Here is a 21,997-nt window from a genome sequence, read left to right on the forward strand (position 1 = left end):
GCATTAAAGAGAGGATGACTGGGGCCGTGTATTGTGAGATTTTGGGGAACAACCTCCTTCCCTCTGTCAGAGCATTGAAGATGGGTCGTGGCTGGGTCTTCCAACACGACAACGACCCGAAGCACACAGCCAGGAAAACCAAGGAGTGGCTCCGTAAGAAGCATATCAAGGTTCTAGCATGGCCCAGCCAGTCTCCAGACCTGAACCCAATCGAAAATCTTTGGAGGGAGCTCAAACTCCGTGTTTCTCAGCGACAGCCCAGAAACCTGACTGATCTAGAGAAGATCTGTGTGGAGGAGTGGGCCAAGATCCCTCCTGCAGTGTGTGCAAACCTGGTGAAAAACTACAGGAAACGTTTGACCTCTGTAATAGCAAACAAAGGCTACTGTACCAAATATTAACATTCATTTTCTCAGGTGTTCAAATACTTATTTGCAGCTGTATCACACAAATAAATTGTTAAAAAATCATGCATTGTGATTTCTGGATTTTTCTTTTTAGTTTATCTCTCTCACAGTGGACATGCACCTACGATGAAAATTTCAGACCCCTCCATGATTTCTAAGTGGGAGAAATAGCAAAATAGCAGGGTGTTCAAATACTTATTTTCTTCACTGTATATCACTATATTGACACTTACTATGGTACCCATTATGTCATTGGATGGTCATATCAACTCGTATTTTGGTACGTGACAAAAAAAAACTATATTAGGAAGACAGGAAGTGAAAAAATGTAACAGTTACTGATTGTAAAAGATGGAGGGGTAGGATTTAATAAGCTTTGCTTCTTCCTACTCCTTTTGGACATGTGGAACTGTGAACTGATTATATGACCATTTCATCTCTGACCTTTTTAATGATTTATGTGCTTCTTCTGGAACAAAAGGCAGTGGTATTATCCGCAAAAAATACCAACTTTAAGTCTTTCGTAACTTTACAGATGTCATTGGTGTACAAGTTGAATAGTTTTGGTCACAGTGTTGACCCCTGGGGTACTCCACACATAATATTTAAACTTGTAGATGTGTGTTCTCTGAGGTTTAGATATTGCTTCCTGTGGTGCTTTTTTATTCAGTGGAACACTGGAACTTAATGTGGTGCAGGGTCGTCAAACGGCAGATGGTTAAGTGCAGATGTTGCAGCGGACATCCCTCATTACTGAGGATGGATGGGCAAGTAGAGAATGTGCTTTACATTGTCAATCATTGGTGTTTGTTTTTTTTAATATATCTTTCTCATAACATACTAAGATGACAGTATAGTACAGTCATTGCATAAAAAAATATTTTATCCATTATGATGTGATGCCGATGCAATCTACTGTTTACTATTAAAGTTGCATAAAATAAATGTGAAGCCAAGTGTTTCGAGGAAAGTTCGAGCTTCGAGACTGTGTGTGTTTCAGGCGTTCAACTCACGTACACAGTACGGTGGCTCCAGGATGGACACAGAGTACGTTTGGTTCCAATTAGAGCGTCTCGACGCTGACCTGCTGCCCTGTGTGCAGTAATGTGAAACCAAGACTGTGGCGCGAAAGGAGCCGAGCAGCAGCAGCCGCTGCCGCTGCCTCTTCTTCCACTCAGGACCTCGCAGGCTCCAGCACACAGCAGCTCACACGGGAGTGCAATGGCCGAAGAATAGTAGACTTTCTGATGAGCATGTGTGAGTTTGCAAGATGGACTGTTTGTTGATTTTCGTTTCCTGGATGTGCGACGCCGCAACCACGGGGTGCTGTCAGGCTCCCGGTCGGCAGAGGAGACGAAGCTGCTGGAGGTGGGAGCCTCTGTTGGCGGCTGCACTGATAAGCCTCCTGCCTCAAAGCACAGCGTTCCCTTCATGGAGGACCGAGGTATGCTGGCACAACTTTATTATTAATGATTATTAATACATCAGGTAAATTAACTTAGTTGTTGTTTGGTTTTGCAGATAGATTGATAGACACTTTTACATGCCTTTTTCATTGTTAGGCTTGCAATAAATTGAAGTACTGTACTTGATTAATTAAAAAGGGTTACTGGGCAAGACACCATATTTGGTAACGTCAATGTTCAACTTAATAATAACAATAATCCAAGATACTTTCTATAACAGGATGTGGTTTAGGGCTTGTGTATAAAAAAAATTCCAGTTCCAGTTCCATGCGTGTTTAGAGGTGTGTTGACAGGAGTGATGCACCTGTCACCTGTGCACTAATTCTATGAAATCAAAGAAAAACTAGCATCACTAACGCGTTATAGTTTTCTCTGACTGTTAGGAGGCTGAATTTTTCAGGAAACAACCAAAAAAAAACACTATGTTTGCTATACTGTCACTCCAGTTGAGTGGACCACAATTTATACTAAAACATGGATTTAAATATACAGCCAAGATCTTCCGTCATCGAGAACACACAAAAAAATGAATATGACGCCGCTTTAGAGTTAAAGGCGATGGATTTGGCTGTCATAAAAGGAACTGTGCAACTTTTGCACAATTCTCTCAGTGGAGAAAAAACACTCTCTTCAATGGTTTTACTGGAGGCAATGGCGAGCACACCGAAAGAGAGCGAGAGACAGACAAAGTGTGTGATGAAGGACTTATTGACGCTGTTCAATAAATGACGAATGATGAATGACTTTTCTCGTAGACAACTATTTATTATCTATGTTACATACACTATTCGGGACTGTACTGTTTAAATAGTTGTGGTGCACCACTGTTTTATTTGATAAAGAATTCCAAAATGATTGAAGGGAACTGGGCTTCTCTGTGTGACACCGAGCAAAAGGAATCATGAGGGATGGCTTTATTTCATTTTCTTTGCTACGCACTCTCATGATGTGTCCATCAAGAGTGCCGCTGCTGCTCAGGGTTACATAACATCCTGAGTGAGATAAACATCGTCTGTACATGGCAGGAGGGCCAGCCAGACAAATTAGATTAGTACCTAATCAGACTTTTCATTTCCGTCTGAATATTAAAAAAAAGCAGTAATATCCAAGTTAGAAGTGATGTTTTGTTTAAAATGTTTGCCTTTCTGTGTCTGTGTTTATGGTACAATTTTACTTAAGTTGGAGAAATGCCTGCGCTGGCTTTGCCAAGGAATGAGTTATTATTTATGACTGGACAAAATAAATATAGCTTGTGCAGTCTAATGTAACACAGCCATGTTATCTTTAACATCAGAAGCTGAAGCACAGCCCTGCGACTTCTCTAGGTGGCAAAGGAAGAGAAGGAAGCATGACATCTATGAGGCAGAAACAGGAAGCTAGGAGGGAGGAAAACACAACAGTGAATGAAGACTTGTGATTTGCTACCTGTTGCTCTTTCTGCCTCTTTGGAGGCAAGAGACGAGGAAAACAAACACGCATGTACATGGAAATATACTTTTTCATTTCAGTTCATTTTCATTTCTTGTGTTCCTCCACTACATCGAGGTTCACCTTTCATGGAGTCGCAGTTTTGTCGTATTTTTTTACATTGTATAAATGTGTATTGTGTTCTACATCCTGATTGGATAAGAGACTAACAACCATTGTCAATCAATATCGCCGTGCCTTTCTGTGCAGTCCAGAATGCGTCGGACTTGCTAAATTTATGATTTATAATGTTCGATCGCTAGCAGTGTGCCTCTGAAGGGCTGTATGTTTCCAAGTTTTACCACCGACAACACCCACAATGTCGACAAAACATTCTGCATCGTCAAAAGCACCTGCGGTCGCACCCAAACAGCAGAGAAGGAAGAAGTTGCGGCTGTAGGGCGCCATTAAGGAAGGAGCAAAATATCGTGACATGTTTTAATAAGAATATAAAAACTCTACAGTACGGCAGAATAGTGACAGGATGACGAAGAGGCGCAATCAGAGGAGAGAACTAAGCATGAGTCAATTAATAGTGTCATTAAAATGTCAAGAGAAATGTGAGAAATTTGGCCTCAAAACACACACAGCAATTGTACATCAATTAATAATGAACAATTGAGGAAAAAATATCTCCTAGTGTGACATTTGACATTTTTAAGTATTTTAACGTGTGTCCTGAAGGGTTAATTGGCACTAGTCTAAGTATTTCACTTTTAATGTTCCCTATAAATCAATGCAAGGAGTACAAGTGTTCCCGCCTGCATGCACTTTCTGGGTCACCTACCTATTATGGAAAAATGGATCAATCACTAAAATCTCAATAAAAGTGCCCGATAATATAAAATATTGCCGGCCAGACAAATCAAACCCCGTTTCTTCGGTCACATTTTATTTATGACAGTATTCAACTATGCAAAAGCCTGTCAAATCTGTACAAATCCAGGTGTTATTACCTAGAATTTGTACTCCAAAGACACATTAGATAGGGACACAGATCATTCTCTGTGTTTGGAAAGCACTTTCACTGCTGACCTCTTCATTTTTCCGTGCGGTAGAATTTCAGTGCATGAAAACATAGTAAGTGTCTCACTTGCAAAGCAATGAAATAGCAGCAGCCCAGCACTGTTGTTACTGTTAGAAGACACATGGAATTTATGCCTGCATGCTAAAGTCAAAGCCTTCTGACGCTTGTAATCTGCCAGAAAAACAGTCATCTATCTGCCTCAATTTCCTCCAGAGCTTCCTCAAACCTTCTTTGGGGCCGAGCAGCCCTACCTACATTCGCTTTGAGAGAGTCGAGGCTGTGTGAGGTGATTAATCAAAGGCTTCTCTTTGTCCAAGGAAGAAGCTTACACCACTGTGTTGCTCATCGGAATGCGCAAAGAGGCCCACTCCCAAGTGCTTCACCTCTCCAGGAACAAGCGCTACACCCTCACCCCGGAGCAGCTCAAATGGGACAAGTTCAAGCTCACATACAAGTATCCTCTTCTTCAATAACCAGCTACATTTGTTTAATTTATAACTCCAAAATTGTACACCTGCACAGAAACGCACTTCTAGCATATGCAGTGGAATCGCTACCGTCCAACACAATACAGGGTTATTCAAAAAGTATTGTGCAATAAAAAGCTATAGAAAACTCCAGCCAAGTCACAAGTATTCTACTCACAATCAAGTTTTATTTCCTGTCCTACAAGTGTTCAATGTGGCCACCACCTGCAGCACAGGCAACATCGATGCGATAACAGAATTCCTTCCAGATGCATAGCAGCAAATCACTGCGTTGATTGCTGTTTGATTTTTAAGGTCCTCGAGAATAGTGGTATCGATGGAATAGACTAGAACGGTGATTCCCTAACGGTGGGCCGCGGACCCCTGGTGTGCTGTGGTGGTACTGCGGTGGGCCATGATATGTCCAAATATGATTTATTTATTTATTTATGAATAATTATTTATTATGGCGGCACGGCGGTCGAGTGGTTAGCGTGCAGACCTCACAGCAAGGAGACCAGGGTACAATTCCACCCTTGGACATCTCTGTGTGGAGTTTGCATGTTCTCCCCGTGCATGCGTGGGTTTTTCTCCGGGTACTCCAGTTTCCTCCCACATTCCAAAAACATGCTAGGTTAATTGGCGACTCCAAATTGTCCATAGGTATGAATGTGAGTGTGAATGGTTGTTTGTCTATATGTGCCCTGTGATTGGCTGGCCACCAGTCCAGGGTGTGCCCCGCCTCTTGCCCAAAGACAGCTGGGATCGGCTCCAGCACCCCTCGCGACCCTCGTGAGGAAAAAGCAGTTGAAAATGAATTAATTATTTATTATATTATTAATATTAAATAATATATTTTTTAATTATTTTTTTTTGTCCCGTCCAGCCATTGGGGCAGATAGTATTGTTGATCTAAATGCCCTTACATGCTAAACAGATTTGCTCTGTGTCAGGAAAGGTGTTGGCTACAACTTCCCTGTACCATGAAATTTTATTTGCCGTTACTTGATGTTTTTGTTATATATATATATATATATATATATATATACACTTGAAAATCTAAAAAAATGCCTTAGGCCTATAAATTTCTTTAAATCATGCAATAAATATTTTACAATTAAAATAATTTAAAAATATATATCCGGTCCGGTCGCTCCAAATGCGCCTAACAAAAACATCAAGTAACGGCAAATAAAATTTCATGGTACAGGGATATATATATATATATATATATATATATATATATATATATATATAGGTTTCTCTTAGAGTCAAGTTAAGAATTTCCATTTTTTTCCCCCACTGCGAAAAACTGTTCCTTTCTTAATCCTACAAACGTGATGAAAAACATCTCTGTCATAATATTCATGGAGCAAAAAAAAATGAACATGTGTTAGTTTTGGCAGGTCATCACAACAGCATACATTTGTAAGCAAACAAAATTCCATTCTGCTTTAAGGTTGCTATCCTACCCTACCAACCTGATCAATGCCACTGACACACGCCGAGGCATCGCCAAGGCCTTTGCAATGTGGAGTGAGGTCTCGCCCTTCAGCTTCCGTGAGGTGCCAGCGGACCACGAGGCGGACATTAAAATCGGTGGGTGATTTCACTGTGGTTCCACTGACTTCCAACGCTGCTCTACCACGTCTTCTCTCTGTGGGGTCGTCACGGAGACATCTCTGCCTCCAGACTCCTTAAATCATAAAAACCACACATCATATATTTAGCAACAGACATCATTTTTAAATGAAAAACACAAATGCTTAACAACTTCCATACGTGTCAGTCCGTGTTGAGGCCCTCTAAGTCAACTTTGATCTGTCTCAACGCTCCATAAGTTTTGGAGAAAAATCACTGCAGTGTACACTTCATCATCTCCCTGCTGTGGTGTAACCAGAGCTGATATAATGGAGCGGAGTACGGGGAAAGGAGGGAGGTTTCCCCGCTTTGGTGTTGAGCTGTGTGTGTTTGTGTGTGTTGGGCAGGCTTCTACCCCGTCAACCACACAGACTGTCTACAATCCCACTTGCACCACTGTTTCGACGGCATCACGGGAGAATTGGCTCACGCCTTCTTCCCACCGACGGGCGAGATCCACTTTGACGACCACGAATACTGGATTCTGGGGAACATGCGGTTCAGCTGGAAGAAAGGCACGTGTCCTCGTGCTTATTTACGCAGCAAATTAATATTCTATCAACAACGTGTGTTTTTTTTTTTTTGCAGGGGTTTGGCTCACAGACCTCGTTCATGTGGCAACACATGAGATAGGCCACGTGCTGGGACTCATGCACTCCAGGGATTCAAAAGCTATCATGCACCTGAATGCAACACTGACTGGGCGCAAGCTGATCACACAGGACGATGTGTGGGGTATGCACCGTCTCTATGGTACGATCCATTCCCTTGAAATCCACCTTCAGTAAGTCTAATTGACATGGGTGGTCTTGTCAAGACAACAACAGGAATTGGGAAACACATTCCCATCAGGTTGTACTGTTCAGTACAGCCTATCTTTGTATGGTTTTGAACATGTGACTCAGCATTTCCACCTTAGGTACCGGAACTCCTGAGAAGTAGGCATTATTCCACTTAAAGCTCACCTAAAAAAAAACATGGCTGATGACCACAATAAGCTAGTTTTGTTTGAGATGAGACAGTTGGACTGACCTGACAACTGAAATAATCATTTTGGGGGGGCATTTTTCAGCAAAAAATGTATATAGTATTTTCAGATTCCCAGGTTTGTGGAATTCAACCAGGTACCAAACGCAGAAGGGGGTGAAAACATAATATACAGCAGGGGTCTCAAACTCAATTTACTTGGGGGCCACTGAGCTCGGGTCTGGGTGAGACTGGGCTGCATCAGGTTTTTCAAAAAAAACAAAAAAAAAAACGCATTTATTAAAAACAAAAAAACTTCGCTTTGGTTCCAATTTTCTACAAGAAAAGCTGTGATAAAACATTCCACTGTTCTCAAATATCTTACTTTTTATTTTTCTACACAAAATAAGATGAAAAATAAACAAACAAATCAAGAATAAAGAAAATCAATCAATCAGTAATAAATAAATATAATAATAATAATAAAACGGCAAATAAAAACTTGAGAAACCACATATAGTTGGTGGGTAGACAAATTATTTTTTTCAGATTAAAATGAACAAAGCATTATTAGAGCCCTGTAGACATGACAAAACACGACTATAGTCACATTTATATTTTATTTACAACATATTGCGCAACTGCAGGGTCTTGAGACACATGCTAACTCGCAAACTAGAGAGCTTGCGACCTAAACGGTAGCCTTCAAGTTATTTCCTTTAAACTTAAATAGCCAAAAACTTACCACTTCCACACGGATAGGGAGGATAACTATTAACAGTTATTTAACCTTTAACATGAACATTAATCAAACGTAATAATTTTTTCTGGGTACATGATACCATACAGCATCCATATCAAACTTGCGCGGGCCGCACTAACATTAAACTTTCATATCAAGGCGGGGGCCACAAACTAGTGTCCTGCGGGCCACATTTGGCCCGCGGGCTGCGTGTTTGAGACCCCTGATATACAGGGTGTCGCTCAAGTTTGTATACTGAGGAAATATAGCATTGTATTGCCTGTACGGCTTATAAATGTTAGATGATGGCAAAGGATGAAATCGATTTCCATTAATTTTCTATATTTCTACTCCATGACATGTTCGTGTGACTTGTGAAGAACACTAGTACGTATTTCCTTTAAACCAAAAGCAGCTCAGTGATCCACATCGTTTCTGCCGTGTCGTCCAGGATGTTTGGACCGGTTCTTCATCTGTCCGGCATGGGCTCGTAAAGGCTATTGTGACAGCAAGCGCAAGCTGATGCAGAAGCACTGCCCTTCCAGCTGTGATTTCTGTTACGGTAAGACACCAGTGGTCCAAGAAGCGGAGAGGAGGAAGGTTTGTCTCGGATGAGCAGTTGAAGGCGCTGCTGTGATCCCGTTGCCAAAGCAGCAATGTCAGCCAAGAAGTCCAAAGGATTACGACAGTGTCCTGATGTAGCAGATGTGTTTACTGTCACATGATATTTGTAAAATTGATGAAGACATCGGACAACACTCCACGTACATGTGAGGTCCACTTCTGCACAAGACAAACTGGCTCGTGCAGATTTGTTGTTGCTTCGGGCTGGCAACATGGGACAGAGCAAAGAGGCGGGAGGACACAATTCCTTGGCTCGCTCTAATCTGTTCCTCATTGTTGATTGGGAGATGTTGTTTGGCTGTGGAAAATTCCTAAAGCCCCTCCAAACCGCTGGAATTTAAGACTGTGGCTTCAGGGTTAGAGACACACCAGGTCAATTTAGATTTCTGCTTCATTAGCGAGAACAACTGTTCTCCAAGCGTTCTTTGACTTGACGATCCCCAAGGTGGACTGCTGGGCTTGGCCACAAGTTTCAAAGGAGAAATTGTGTCCATTGTGATAACGTTGCATAATGGTAAAGCTGATTGTGAGGCCGAGTGACATTGTCAGTCACATTAGAAAGTAGACTGCTGTTTACTGGCCACTTCCTGAGGTGCACCTACTCCATTTAATGAGATCCAGCACAAGAATCCTGCCTTTGTATAGTAGAGTGCAGTAGAATATCTAAGGACTGAATTCGAAGCATTGTCAGGCAGACCGCACATTCCTTGAGACCTCAGCAAGTATTTAAAGATTAACATATGTGTGTATGGGTATATTTGTATAGACAGTATACACACATATTAATATAAAGAAAACAAACACCTGTCTTTGGCAACGTAGCTTGTGATTGGTAAACAATAGCAAACAACAAGAACAAACATACAGTCATTTTCCTTCTTGCAAGATCTTGCTTTTGATCCCAACACATTTCCCCCTCCTAGAATTCCCTTTCCCCACCGTGGCTCCCACCCCGACTCCTCCAAGGACTAAACACAAGCTTGTCATTGAGGGCAAAAAGCTGACTTTTCGTTGCGGCAAGAAAATAGCGTCTAAGAAGGGAAAAGTATTGTGAGTAACATCTCACCTCCTGTATGACCTCCTGATGTGATGTTTGACTGACTTGGAGCACAATCTTCTTCTCAGCTGGTACAAGGACGGCGAGCTGCTGGAGTTCTCGCATCCCAACTACATCTCTTTGAAAGACGACCATATCACTATCGTGGCCAACGCCATCAACGAGGGCACGTACACCTGCATTGTAAAGAAGAAAGACAAAGTTCTCACCAACTACTCTTGGAGGGTGCGCGTGCGATTCTAAACACATTCCCTTGGGGACATATTGTCTATCTTTTGTACTTTCTATGCAACTGTATTGTTGACAGCTGTTGCGCAAATAAATAAATAAACATTCCATGACAGGACGCACTTTTGTGAGCTAGCAATGCGTATCTCGCCATCATTCTCCAACCGTTATACTCTACATGTACAATAATTGCTGTTCTGCAGTTCTAACAAAAATATATATTCAATACAAGAAACAAAGTCATCACTATGGTAAAATTCAAATGACATTAAGCACGTTCATAAGAAAAAAAATTGTCTATGACCTTTGGATGTATTTGGAGCTGACAGCACATGTGGAAGACCTCAAACGCTGCACTTGCTTTACAAGACTCAACAATGCCAGAGACCATCAGCTGCTTCACCAGCTGCTCTTCTTCAACACATCAGGGGTAACGTTCTGAAGAAAGGAGCAGCAGGGGAAGGCTAATGGGGACAAATCACACAATAACATCTTGAACTAAGCCTAAACGTACCACTTTGTTTTTCATGGGCTGAAAATGAAAGAGTTGATTAATTCAATACTACAAATGAGAAGCAAGAGCTGCATGGAGAAACGTAGAGTGACATCACCTTTGGACAGCTAAAAAAGAATTTGCTACTCTGGCAAAGTGCAGAATTACAAAACAAATGGTTTCAAACTTTATTTCCAGCAAAAAATATGCCCTTATCTTATCAGTGAACAGTCATAACAGTGGGCGAAAAGCTAATGTTGTCATGCCCCGGTAGCTCAGGCTGCCATCTGTGTCACCATTTATTTACCTGGAACATTTCTCATGAAGTACAAAAAGTGGAAATAAAAGAAAACAAAAGCACTAAGCTAACTCTTGCCACATTAGATATTGTAGCAAGGGTAGTAGTAAGAGTTGGGATTGGAACACATCAGTGCCACCAGTCTTGCTGTTAGACAGTCCTTGTTAATCATCCTAATTGATCACAGATTGATCTTGTTTACAGTTCAGTCCAGAGGCGGAGCAGGCATTTCATGCGCCTTCCATTGGAACTCAGACTCAGAATTTGAGGCTGAATCCTGGTCCGACAGCAGACGCTCCCTGATTACTGGTGGTCAAATGAAAGCCTGTGTCCTTGAGGTCATCATCACCCCCCTGAGGAAAAAAAATACAGATTTAAGCATGACCCGACTATGATGCACCCCCATGTTAGCTTAACATGTTAGCTTAACATGAGGCTTTTGTACGTTATTTGTGCTTCTTTGGTTTTCTGAATTATAAATCTCCTATAATGTGTGTTTTTTTTCTTGCAGGCCTGAGCTACGTATGTTGGCTGGTACATTTTTGCACACAGGATGTAATTGGCTATTGTCCTACAGCAGACAATGAAAATATAATGCTATTGGTGTTAGTGAGGTGTCAGTCAAATGTTAAATATGTTTTGACACTGTAAGAAGACTCCATAGAAATCCTGCATGAAAAATAGGACATCGACAACAAAGATATCTTTATCTCTATCTACAGTGACACCTCTTAAGTCAAACACCGATTGTCCTTCAATATGAAAATCCACCAAAAAAGTCACAACTAATGTCCTCACGAGTGCACAAAGTATTACCACTGGATTTGTGTGTTGTTTTGCGTAGTGAACTCTTGTTGCAAGCGATGGACCATAAGAGACTACGAAAAAACGTCAATTTGTAAGGTCATGAAAAGTACGAATACTAAAATCATCAGTGTAGTTGGACCTTCGTCATTATGTGGATTTTTTTCCAAATCCAATTCAAAATGGACCAGCATCACAGAAACGATTGTCACATCTCAGTGGTTCCACTGTGACCAGACACGCGACTAAAAATGTGGTGAAATGTGGCACAAATTGTCAAAAATATATATTGACGTAAACAACCGCCCCAGTGGTGAGAATCAAAAACAAGGACATTCTACATTCTTATTATTAGCGGCGAACCATCAAGATTATATTTAAACTGTTACTCAAATCACGCAATTACAATATATTGCTATATAACTTCCTTGTGGGTCATACCACTGCTTAAAACATTAGTAACGTCAGCGTGTGCATCATGGAAAACACGAGGGGGAACAAGGCAGACACAAAGCAGAGGCTTGTCGGCCTTTAATCTATTTAACACAGGGAGCCTTCGGAAAGCCTGCTGGCTTTATGTCATGGAGAAAGTGGAAGGCTTAATGTCCTTACCAGTTGACTGTAGCCCAGGCCTCCCTCCGGCGGTCGAGGACTGGTACCTCTCTTTACCCTCTGTTGCTCGCTCTTGGCCGGCCAGGTGGGGAACATGGATGGTTCAATGGGCAGCGGCGTCTCACGGAAGTACTCGTGCTTGAGTGCCTCATCGGACAGAATCCTCTTACCGGGACAGTAGGTCAGGAATCTGGGGGAAAAGGCAGGATGGTTGATTTGGAGATGCAGGCAGCATCACTGCATTGTTAAGTAGTGTCATTGTGTGGAATTGATTGTTGCTTCAACTGGCTCAAAAATGAGAATTAGCATTAACACCTCTGTGCCAAAGGACTGATGTTGACTAGTCATTCCCTAACCACTGTGTTGTGGCGTATTGGATCATCATGTGTACCGCAGAGAAATACAAATACTTTGCTCATGTACAGCATCTATAGCAGTGATGTCGTGACAAGCAAAACAATTCAATGCTTTTCCACTAGAGGGCAGAAGGTACACAATTAACCTGTGTATCCACCTGTTGGCATTTATACAACAGGTCTGTACGGTGACATGCAGTGAAATTTTTTGAATGTAAAGTTCACTGTACTCACAAAAAGGTTGGGATTTCCAGTGTTCGGGTAAAAATTTCAGCATGAAGCTAAAATACACTTTTACAAGTGAACTAAATTTGACCTTGTGTAAACTTTTGAATGTCCAACTTAGTTGGACACTCTTGGCAGAACATGGCGTTTTCTAACAAGGAGCTGAACGATAAAACTATCAACAGATGATTTTTTCCCCTTGCAGTCTGTAATTAAAACCTGCAGATGACACGATGCAACACTCTCCGCTCAGCGCCATGTCCCACCGAGAACATCCTTTTTGAAGCCTTAATCGGCTTAGTCTTGTTATGTCAGGATATGTAAATAATGATAAAGACTTTAAATACTAATTCTAATTGAACCAGGCCATTCATTGGCCAATTCAAGGTTCACACACACCCTTGTGAATTTTGCCAGCTCCTTGTTACGGAACAGCAGGCAGTCGTGCAAAAAGTATTGAATACACTAAACCGTGAGACATGTACATTCAAAAGGCTGGAGAGCGTCAAATTCCATTTGCTTCATCCTCATCATGAAATTTCAATTAAAAGCCAAATCTCCCCAACATTTCGAGAGTCGTGTATGTGCACCGGCTCAATAAAAGTTGGAAAACAGAACATTGCCTAAAGTAACGCAAATATTTTTTTAACAAATAAGAGAACTCAAAATGCAATCGGGTGTGCATTAATTGCGGAAATTAAAGCTTTGCTTGACTGGAACTATTCATATATAAGTGGGAAAATTCAGAATAGACAATAACTTAACATGCTTAAAAGGTCTTTAAAAAGTGATTCAAACTGTGGGCCTTGTCATGGCGCCATGCACACAAAGCACAGTAAATATTGGTGTAAATGCTCCAGGAGTTCTTTACACAAAGGTGGTAATATTTCAGTCTAACAGTTGAATGTTAGCTTGTGATTGAACTCAACTGTAAGTCAAAGTTGGATATGAAAGGTTTTTAGGCACCCATGTGCGATACTTCAAAGAGACCAGTCTGACAAAATATACCTCTCAATATTTAGCAGTCGTTTCATGCACCCGCCTCACATGTTTTGATTCCCCCGGCTGTCTGCTCATAACTGGAAAGGTGCCAAAAACTCCCAGTGAACTGTGATCCCTCAGACAGCACGGTTGTTGTTAGCATTCCTCTTCAGCTAACTTGGCTGTGCAGGTTAGTCTTTTACATGTGCATGCAAAGACTCGGTAGGAGGGTGTAAATATCTAGGAATATTTCTTATCCTTGCAGCTTCTCAACAATCCCGAGAAATATAAAGTTTGGGTGTTATCTTGTTCTTGTGTCCCAGTCAAATTTAGGTTTTGTAGTATTGGTCATTACCATGGTGAGTATCTGTGAAACAGAACATGAGGACAGAGCCGAAGCACGTTGATGAATCACCAGTGCGCTCTGTTGTCATGTTTTAAGTGAGCTGGCCAGAAAATCATGGAGTGAATAAAGCGCTCTGGAGCCACGGAAGGAAAGAGCAGAGTAAGAACACACTGATGTGAGTGAGCATATTTCCACTGTCGAATCCTGCTGATTGTAACTGATGTATCTGTTTGATATTTGACTTTCGCTCACATCTGATTTGAGTATTCAGTCAGTAATGACTAAAACACTGCCACCGAAGGTTACACATACGCCATTTCATATTATCATTCATCAATATCATTTCAACTACCACACGAAAATTGCTTATGTCGTACTATGTAATTGGCACAATGTTCATATGATGTATTCATCACAGCTTCACTGTGATGGCGGTTTGACCAGACGTTCACCGTCAGACGGACTGCAAGGGAGTGAGGGTTTAGGGCCAAGTGCTACTTTAAATATGAGGAAGGAGTTTTAAAGGAACTCACTTGTTCATTAAGTCAAATCCCTGGTCTGACAGCAGAGCACCAAAGCGCTTTCGCAGGTTATTGTAGGGATACTCTGTGAAAGACATCTTCTTCACAGCAGGCAGCTCGTTGTAGCCCGGCCAAATTTTCTCACTGGGTGACCCCAGATCCTAAAGACGAACAACATAGGGTCCTTTTAGTGCATAGCCAATACAGACAGATACAATGTATTTCCACTTTGCCTCAAGTATCCATCAAGCTTCATTCATCACAGGTAACAACTGGAGGATACCCTGAGAGGCTTGAATGAGTCCAAACCAATTCAGACTAACCAGGTGGGCTTCTTGGTTTCAGCCCCTGGGTGACTTAAATCCAACAGCCCCACCCAGTGGTGCACTACGGAGCTGCACTGTGAGCTGACCCACTCTGACAGACAGTATCCGCACGATTTACTGACTCCAAACACCTTAATGGTGGTGATAAATCACAGCATTTACCTTGAATATTTTATTAATTTGGTCAATTTCAGATTTTCCAGGAAAGAGAGGTTTCTGGGTGAGGAGCTCGCCAAATATGCAGCCCACAGACCACATGTCGACAGCTGTGGAGTACTCCTGCAGGAAGGAGAAAAAAGACACAGTGGCAGTCCATAAAAACATAACGCAGACAGTCTGCCTGGCACGTTTCTGCTTTGGTCTGTCTCGCCTGTGAAAGTGGATGTGCTATGACGGCCACTGGACATTTTCCACATGTAAATCATCTTGTGTAAAAGTCAAAATTGGGCTTCCATACGCAAAGTGATTTGCAGATGTTGGCTTATATTTGGAAAGATATTTTGGGGGTAAAACAATCAGCAATGATGACATAACCCTTTTATGTTAATATTTGGAGTTCGAGCTATTGCAGAGCACACATGAAGATGTGTTTTTACCTTGGCTCCGAGCAGCAGCTCTGGTGATCTGTACCACAAGGTCACCACTACAGGAGTGTATGGCTTCAGGGGGGATCCATACTCACGGGCCAGACCAAAATCACCAATCTATAAATACCAATAAGAGTGCATATATTGGGCATGTTCAATTTAACAGTATCCTTCATGGTTGATCAATACTAAGTCACCTTCAGGATGCCCTTGTGACTAAGCAGGAGGTTGGACGTCTTCAGATCACGGTGCAGAATCCAGTTATCATGGAGATGACGCACGCCTCGAAGCAGCTGAATCATCAGCGTCTTGACTTCACCTGGTGAGCAAGGTTGAATAAAGCAGACTTAAAGGGGACCTATTATGCTCATTTTTGCCCTGGACTACTATAGAGCAGCTACACACAATAACCAGCCCAGAAAGCTTTCTAGTTCTTCCAGAGTCTAGCTTTAGGTTTTCTACAGCATTGGTAACGTAATGTATTTTGCGGGACTACTAGTTTGTTTGTTTTTTTAACTCGGGTAGAACCACTAATTGTGGTGGAAAACGGCTATTAGCAACCCTGCTCCCTGTATGCACACTCTATAATGCTACAAATGTTCACAAAACAGTCCAGTGTGAAATGCCGTCAGGAACTCTAACCACTTGTGCCTGATGGTGGCGTCTTTAGGAATTGGAAACAAATGTGGCGTTCCCTTACGAGCCATTGCTAGCAATGTAAACAGAGGAGCAGAGCTTGGTGGAGGGCAGAGAGTTTATCTGCCTTAGAGCCACCTCCATATAAGGAAGTCCGCTCCTATGTGACATCACAAGTACGCAGTTTTCCCACACCTTTCTGATACTTTTTTCAGGGCTCACTTCCAAATGCGCAAACCTCATTATCTGAAACTTTGGCATTGTTTAGCACGAGAAAAACGTTTATAGGTCAGTGGAAAAAGCCTCCCAGAATAATCACTGAGGTATGCTACAATACCTGGCAGGAAAGGCTGCTTCATGGTTTCCATCAGACTCTTGAGGTCATGCTCAACATAGTTCATGACAATGTAGATCTTGTCCATGTTGCTACCAACAACTATTTCCTAGAATAGAAACTGTATGTTTAGCACATAAAGAAATAATAGTGCATAGACAAAGCTAAACCATAAAAGAATGCAAAGTCTATCTACCCTCACTGTGACGATGTTGGGGTGTTGAGCTTTCAATATAGTGTTGATTTCTCTCAACGATGTGATGGGGAAGCCCTCCTTCTCCTTCTCCATCTTTAGCCTTTTCAAGGCCACAATTTCATCTGCAAACATGACAGCATATGTTTTGTTTCACCGGTCTACACCACACGGGTCCACATCACATGTTTTGTTTCCTACCAGTCTTTTTGTCCTTGGCCCTGTAGACCACGCCATATGTTCCTTCCTCTATTCGGTTCAGACACTGGAATTCTTCCACGCTGCGGCAGCCCTTTGAAAAAAGACAACAGTAAAAAGTTCACCCGTTAAAGACACCATGCTTAGGTCATACATACAAAGTTATATAGCATTTCAAAATGTACTCACATTTTTTCAGTTAAATAAAAAAAATAAATCTGTCATTATATGTTTCATTTAATGTTAAAATATCATATCGTCTGTCGTCTGGTCTTGTGAGCCAAGCGTATTGTGAACCCCCTAGTTACCATAAGGCCAATACGTATAAACAACTGTGATGCGTTGACATGCACCTGTAAAGCAGGCAGGTATTTGGGCAGCTCCTTCTTCAGCTCCACAGGTGAAATAGGAGGTGAGTCGGGAATGTAGTTCCCTTCAGGAGTGGGTGTACGCGAATGCGTCTGAGACTGAGGCGTAGGGTCACCATCCCCTGCGTCTTCATCGTCCTCTTCATCGTCATCTTCCTCCTCCTCTTCCTCCTCTTCCATCTCCTCACCACTTTCCTCCGTATCGTGGTCGAAGCGGGACTCTGGTACTGTCGGATGAAGGTTGATGATCAGCGGTTTGCCCAGATTCTGGACCTGAATCATGCCACTACGTAACCATGTATAAAGAATTACAGCTCAAACGAGTGGTTTGGCTGTTAAATGCTCTGTGTTCCCAACTGTGGGGAGCAAAAGTGTCTGCGGTGGAAGAATGACTCTGAAATTGATTACAGGCGTCTATTGCTATGCATGAGTTGGTAAATTCCAAGCACATTTGCATACAAACAGAACCAAATGGCAGTGGAAGTGCCAAGAGATACGACGGCAGAGAAAATAACGCATATAACGCGATTTGTCAGGTCTGATTTGTTTTGTTTGCATTATTTTGATGCAAATGCAGCCTAAATGGTACCTGCGGGTATATGATTTCCATTCTGCTCCTCTTCATACTCCTCTTCTGACTGATCCTCCTCACTCACATCCTCTGCAAGGAAAGAAGAGGCGGCGTGAAAACTGAACAACCTGGCTGCACTCTTCAGCAGCAGAACAGGGAATTTGAAATGTTTGCTACCTGCACTCTGTTCAGATCTCCCTGAACCAGACGCCGAGACAGACCCTTCCTCTCCTTCTTCTCCTTCCTCACCCTCATCACTTTGGCTGCTGGACTCTTCCCCCTCCTCCTCAGAAGCAAATCCTGATGCTAGATGATATGGAGATGAAGATAATATGGAGATAATGAAGAGATCATATGGTAATTTCTTGTCGCGTTCTTGCAATGGTCATGACTTACCTGGGGAAGACTCAGCAGAGCTGGGTTTCCTTTCGCCATCACTAATGTCTTGAAGGTCTGCGAGCAAGTCTTCAAGCTCTGGTTTCTCCTCCTTTAATGCTGCAGGACAAAACATCCATTCAAGGCATGTCTAGGACAGTATATAAGAAAAAAGCTGATGACAGAAGGAGATGTCAACTGTGTCATAGGCTCACTATTTTTCCGTAGTTCCCCCTGTTCTGGTCTCTCTCGGGGAACACGAGCAGGGCTGCGGCTGCGGTGACTTTGTTTCGACTTCTCACCATACTCGTCGGGTAACATTCGTTGGTGCGATGGCACTGTGGACCAGACAGATTATTATTAATTCCAATTGCATTTGAAATGATAAATACTAATATTTTGTTGGCGTGCCTTTAGCTTTGACTACAGTGCACATTGGCTGTGGCATCATTTCCACAAACATCTGCAATGTCACAACATTTACTTCTGTCCAGAGTTGCATTCATTTTTCACCAAGAATGTGTACCGACGACGGGCAACTCGGACCACTACACAGTTTCCCCACGTCTTCCTAGTATTTTAATAATGTTGGACAGATCTTAACCTTAATCTCCTTGGATGTTTTTACATGCTTGACGCCTGCCAACAATTTGACCCTTCTGAAATAGGATAACAACTTTTCCACAACCACAGATATGCCTTTCAGTGTGGTTATTCAAGAAATGAGAAGCTACTACTGACCATCTCGCCGGGCTTCCCGTTCTTTGCGTCGCTCCTCGGCTCGTCTCTCTCGATCCTTCAGCTCCCGTTGCTCTTTCTGCTGCTCACGCAGTTTCCTGTCACGTTCACGCTGTCGCTCTTGTTGTTCAAGCCGGTCCCTGTGGTCCAAAAAAAACCCAGGAGAATCCAGTCTGGGTCTGTCCGGACAACCAGAAGCCCATTTTTGTCATTGGAGTATTATTTTGTTTGATAGGTCATGACTACAAAGTATAACAAACATGCATCAAAGTTAAGACAGAGTTTCTCAAAATCTGACGAACATTAAAACTACACAACAGTCTGCATCAACTCATATCTGCATCATTCCAGTGGCCTTAATTCATCTTGCACTGGACCCACTCTGGCACTATTTTCTAGCTTGTGTGTCATCAAAACAAACTTCAGATCTCAAAAAACAACTTTAGCATGGTGCTTTTCTAGAAGGTGTTCACCTCTCTCTTCGTGAATGAGCTCTGGCTTGCTCCCTTCGTTTCTGTCGCTCCCAGTCTTGCCGGGCTTTGTCCTCTTCCCACTGACGCTTCCGGCGATCCCGCTCCCTCTCTTTAGTTTCTTTATCTTTGACCCGTGCATGTTTCCCTGCTGTAAAAAAATACATAGAAATACACCTTAAGTGGATGCAGGTGTGTATATAGTAGCCATCAACAAATGTTGTTTTGCTGATGTCCCATACCTCCCTCAGCAGAGTGACTACGACGGCGTCTTTTGTCTTTTCTCTTCTCCTCTTTTCTGTGGTGAGATTTCTCTTTCCTTGCTATTTGCTGTGGAGGCTTAATTGCGAGAGAATCATCTTCTTCTCCTCTGTGAAAATAAAACATTGTAAGAAATTACCTGTCTATTACTACAACAACAGAAACAGGCTGGGGCCTTATTGGGCCATTTGCAGGTATTGGTGATTCTTCTGAAAAAGTTACCAGTAAGGGTGCTGTCACTTTGAGGGACATGACGCACAGACTATAGTGATTTGAAGCTATGACCACATGAAAATATACTATATACTATATAACATATTGAATAAACAGTGGAAACAGTTTAGGGCAAGTACCTGTCCTCTGTTGAGTCTTCCCTAGTGTAGGGGGAATTACGAATTGTTATTTCCATCTTTTGATCTCGTAGTTCTCCTTCCTCCGGGGTCTCTCGCTTGGCTTCCCGAGCATCCGCCTGTGGAACACTGATCTGGAAAAACTGATAAAATAAGAACTATTATAATCAACATTTTCAAAAAAATATTCAAGCAATGCAAACAGAAGGTTATAGGTGTTGATTTGAGTTTCTCTATATATGTGCCTTGTTATTGACTGGTGACCAGTCCAGGGTGTTCCCCACCTGTCACACACAGTTAGCTGGGATAGAGTCCAGCTCAACCTTGGATGTAAAATTGATGGATGAATATTCCTGAAAATAAAAAATAATTTACATTTTTTTGGCACTTGGTATCGGTTCGTTCTTCTAATTCTTTTCTGCGCTTTTTCTCCAGGAGTATTTCATCAAGAGTTTTAACTTTCCAGGTCTCTTTTTCGTCCCCCATCAGCATCCACTCTCCACCACCTACAACACACAAAAAATGATGACCTCTCGTCACAAAAATGGCAAAAAAACATCACTGTCAAAATGCCACGGAAATTAGAAGCACTATTTCCCAACGTGGGTATCTATACAGTATTTAGTAAAGTATCGTGTGAAACCCGGGTAATTCAACTAGCGGTAACCACGAAAACGGTTTGGAAGGAATACTAATGCCAAGAAGCAAGTATAAACAACAAGCAACCAAATTACTGTTTTCTGTTTATGGCTAACACATCATGGCTAGCGTTAGCTACTTAAACTCAAGCGACATTTACCCCAAACTACAGTACGATAGCTTTATGTTACGAGAATAATTGTTGCGTATCTAGTACCGCAATTATATGACGACTTTCAGGGATCTTTTTTTAAATCAATTTAACAGAGTAGCGCCCGATAATAGTGACTTTTGTGTAAGAGCAAGATGTGTATATCAAACCTGAAATATGATCGGCGGTCCTCTGGCAAACCGGAAGTTGAAAAAGTGCACAAGTGTGACGTTATTACGTTATAGCGCCACCTACCGGTTTGGGGGTATGGATGACTTTACTTGGAATTTCTTGATGACGTCAAAGGATGGTAAACCTTTCAACTTGGAATTTGACATTGAAATGACGAAATATTATTCAACCAATTTTCTTTTTCTCATGAAAATTATTTTCCCATGTCCATTCAGAGACTCCGTAAACAGGGGTGTTTTCTTGTACAGTCATGTTGTGTTTCAATGTTCACTTTCTGTTGACTAAATTACATTGAACAGAATTGTCCTTTGCAGTTTAACCTCATTAGAAAGGTGAATTTTAAATGTGATAAGGCAGCACTACAAAAACAGCAACATAAAAAGTGTTGTATATGCTTATACTCTATGTGTCCTTTAATAAAAACAAGTATTTGTTCAAATGGTTCCAGTTTATTGGCATCCATTGAATCGCTTTCAATACAGAAATAAAACTACCAAAATGGTAGCCTAGGTTGTACAATTGTGGTTATGCAGAGATAAATGCATAATGCACACAGCAAGAGGGCAAGAACAGGTGTAAACTAATAAACTACTGTGACACACACGCAGGTCAGACGATTGATGAAATCCTTCCTAGCTTCCAGTGGCTGTTTGGACATTTGCATGGATTGTATGGAGTGACTGCATTAACAAAAAAAACAAATAACATCCTTTGGTTTAGCAAACATTGTGAACGCTGCGTGTTTCTGGTTCCAGACAGTAGACGTCATCGCTACTGTATGTCCTAAATATGTCAAAAATAAATAAAATCAGCTTTTGACATCTGACATCTCTGTTTGCAGACAACTGGACATTATGATAGTTAAACAAATACTCGCTTA

General features: G+C 41.8%; 2 protein-coding genes across 6 annotated transcripts; one reads left to right on the plus strand and one right to left on the minus strand.

Annotated features, from left to right (window-relative positions):
• Positions 1 to 1,469: 1,469 nt before the first annotated feature.
• On the plus strand, positions 1,470 to 10,232 carry mmp23ba (matrix metallopeptidase 23ba). 2 transcript variants are annotated; one of them, XM_058084824.1, is made up of 8 exons: positions 1,470 to 1,851; positions 4,685 to 4,821; positions 6,294 to 6,433; positions 6,823 to 6,990; positions 7,064 to 7,210; positions 8,635 to 8,745; positions 9,731 to 9,857; positions 9,933 to 10,232. In XM_058084824.1, exons 1-8 carry the CDS (start codon positions 1,678 to 1,680, stop codon positions 10,105 to 10,107), a joined length of 1,179 nt encoding a protein of 392 aa, XP_057940807.1. In that variant the 5' UTR covers positions 1,470 to 1,677; the 3' UTR covers positions 10,108 to 10,232. The 2 variants fall into 2 exon arrangements, with proteins under 2 accessions (XP_057940807.1, XP_057940806.1); XM_058084823.1 differs by having other exon boundaries at positions 7,064 to 7,228; positions 9,933 to 10,229.
• Positions 10,233 to 10,736: 504 nt separating this feature from the next.
• Positions 10,737 to 21,207, minus strand: cdk11b (cyclin dependent kinase 11B). 4 transcript variants are annotated; one of them, XM_058084822.1, is made up of 20 exons: positions 21,096 to 21,207; positions 20,511 to 20,641; positions 20,139 to 20,278; positions 19,767 to 19,894; positions 19,528 to 19,675; positions 19,058 to 19,194; positions 18,532 to 18,654; positions 18,338 to 18,436; positions 18,119 to 18,247; positions 17,960 to 18,031; positions 17,356 to 17,597; positions 17,006 to 17,096; positions 16,808 to 16,929; positions 16,615 to 16,720; positions 15,839 to 15,960; positions 15,651 to 15,758; positions 15,217 to 15,333; positions 14,741 to 14,889; positions 12,300 to 12,489; positions 10,737 to 11,236 (listed from the first exon to the last, which is right to left on the minus strand). In XM_058084822.1, the coding sequence occupies exons 2-20, from the start codon at positions 20,625 to 20,627 to the stop codon at positions 11,141 to 11,143; spliced, it is 2,436 nt and encodes an 811-aa protein (XP_057940805.1). In that variant the 5' UTR covers positions 20,628 to 20,641; positions 21,096 to 21,207; the 3' UTR covers positions 10,737 to 11,140. The 4 variants fall into 4 exon arrangements, with proteins under 4 accessions (XP_057940805.1, XP_057940804.1, XP_057940802.1 ...); XM_058084821.1 differs by having other exon boundaries at positions 19,058 to 19,233; XM_058084819.1 differs by having other exon boundaries at positions 17,960 to 18,247; positions 19,058 to 19,233.
• Between the last annotated feature and the right edge of the window lie 790 nt (positions 21,208 to 21,997).

The sequence above is a fragment of the Doryrhamphus excisus genome, chromosome 10 (genome assembly GCF_030265055.1).
Source record: "Doryrhamphus excisus isolate RoL2022-K1 chromosome 10, RoL_Dexc_1.0, whole genome shotgun sequence".
Taxonomy (NCBI): Eukaryota; Metazoa; Chordata; class Actinopteri; order Syngnathiformes; family Syngnathidae; genus Doryrhamphus; species Doryrhamphus excisus.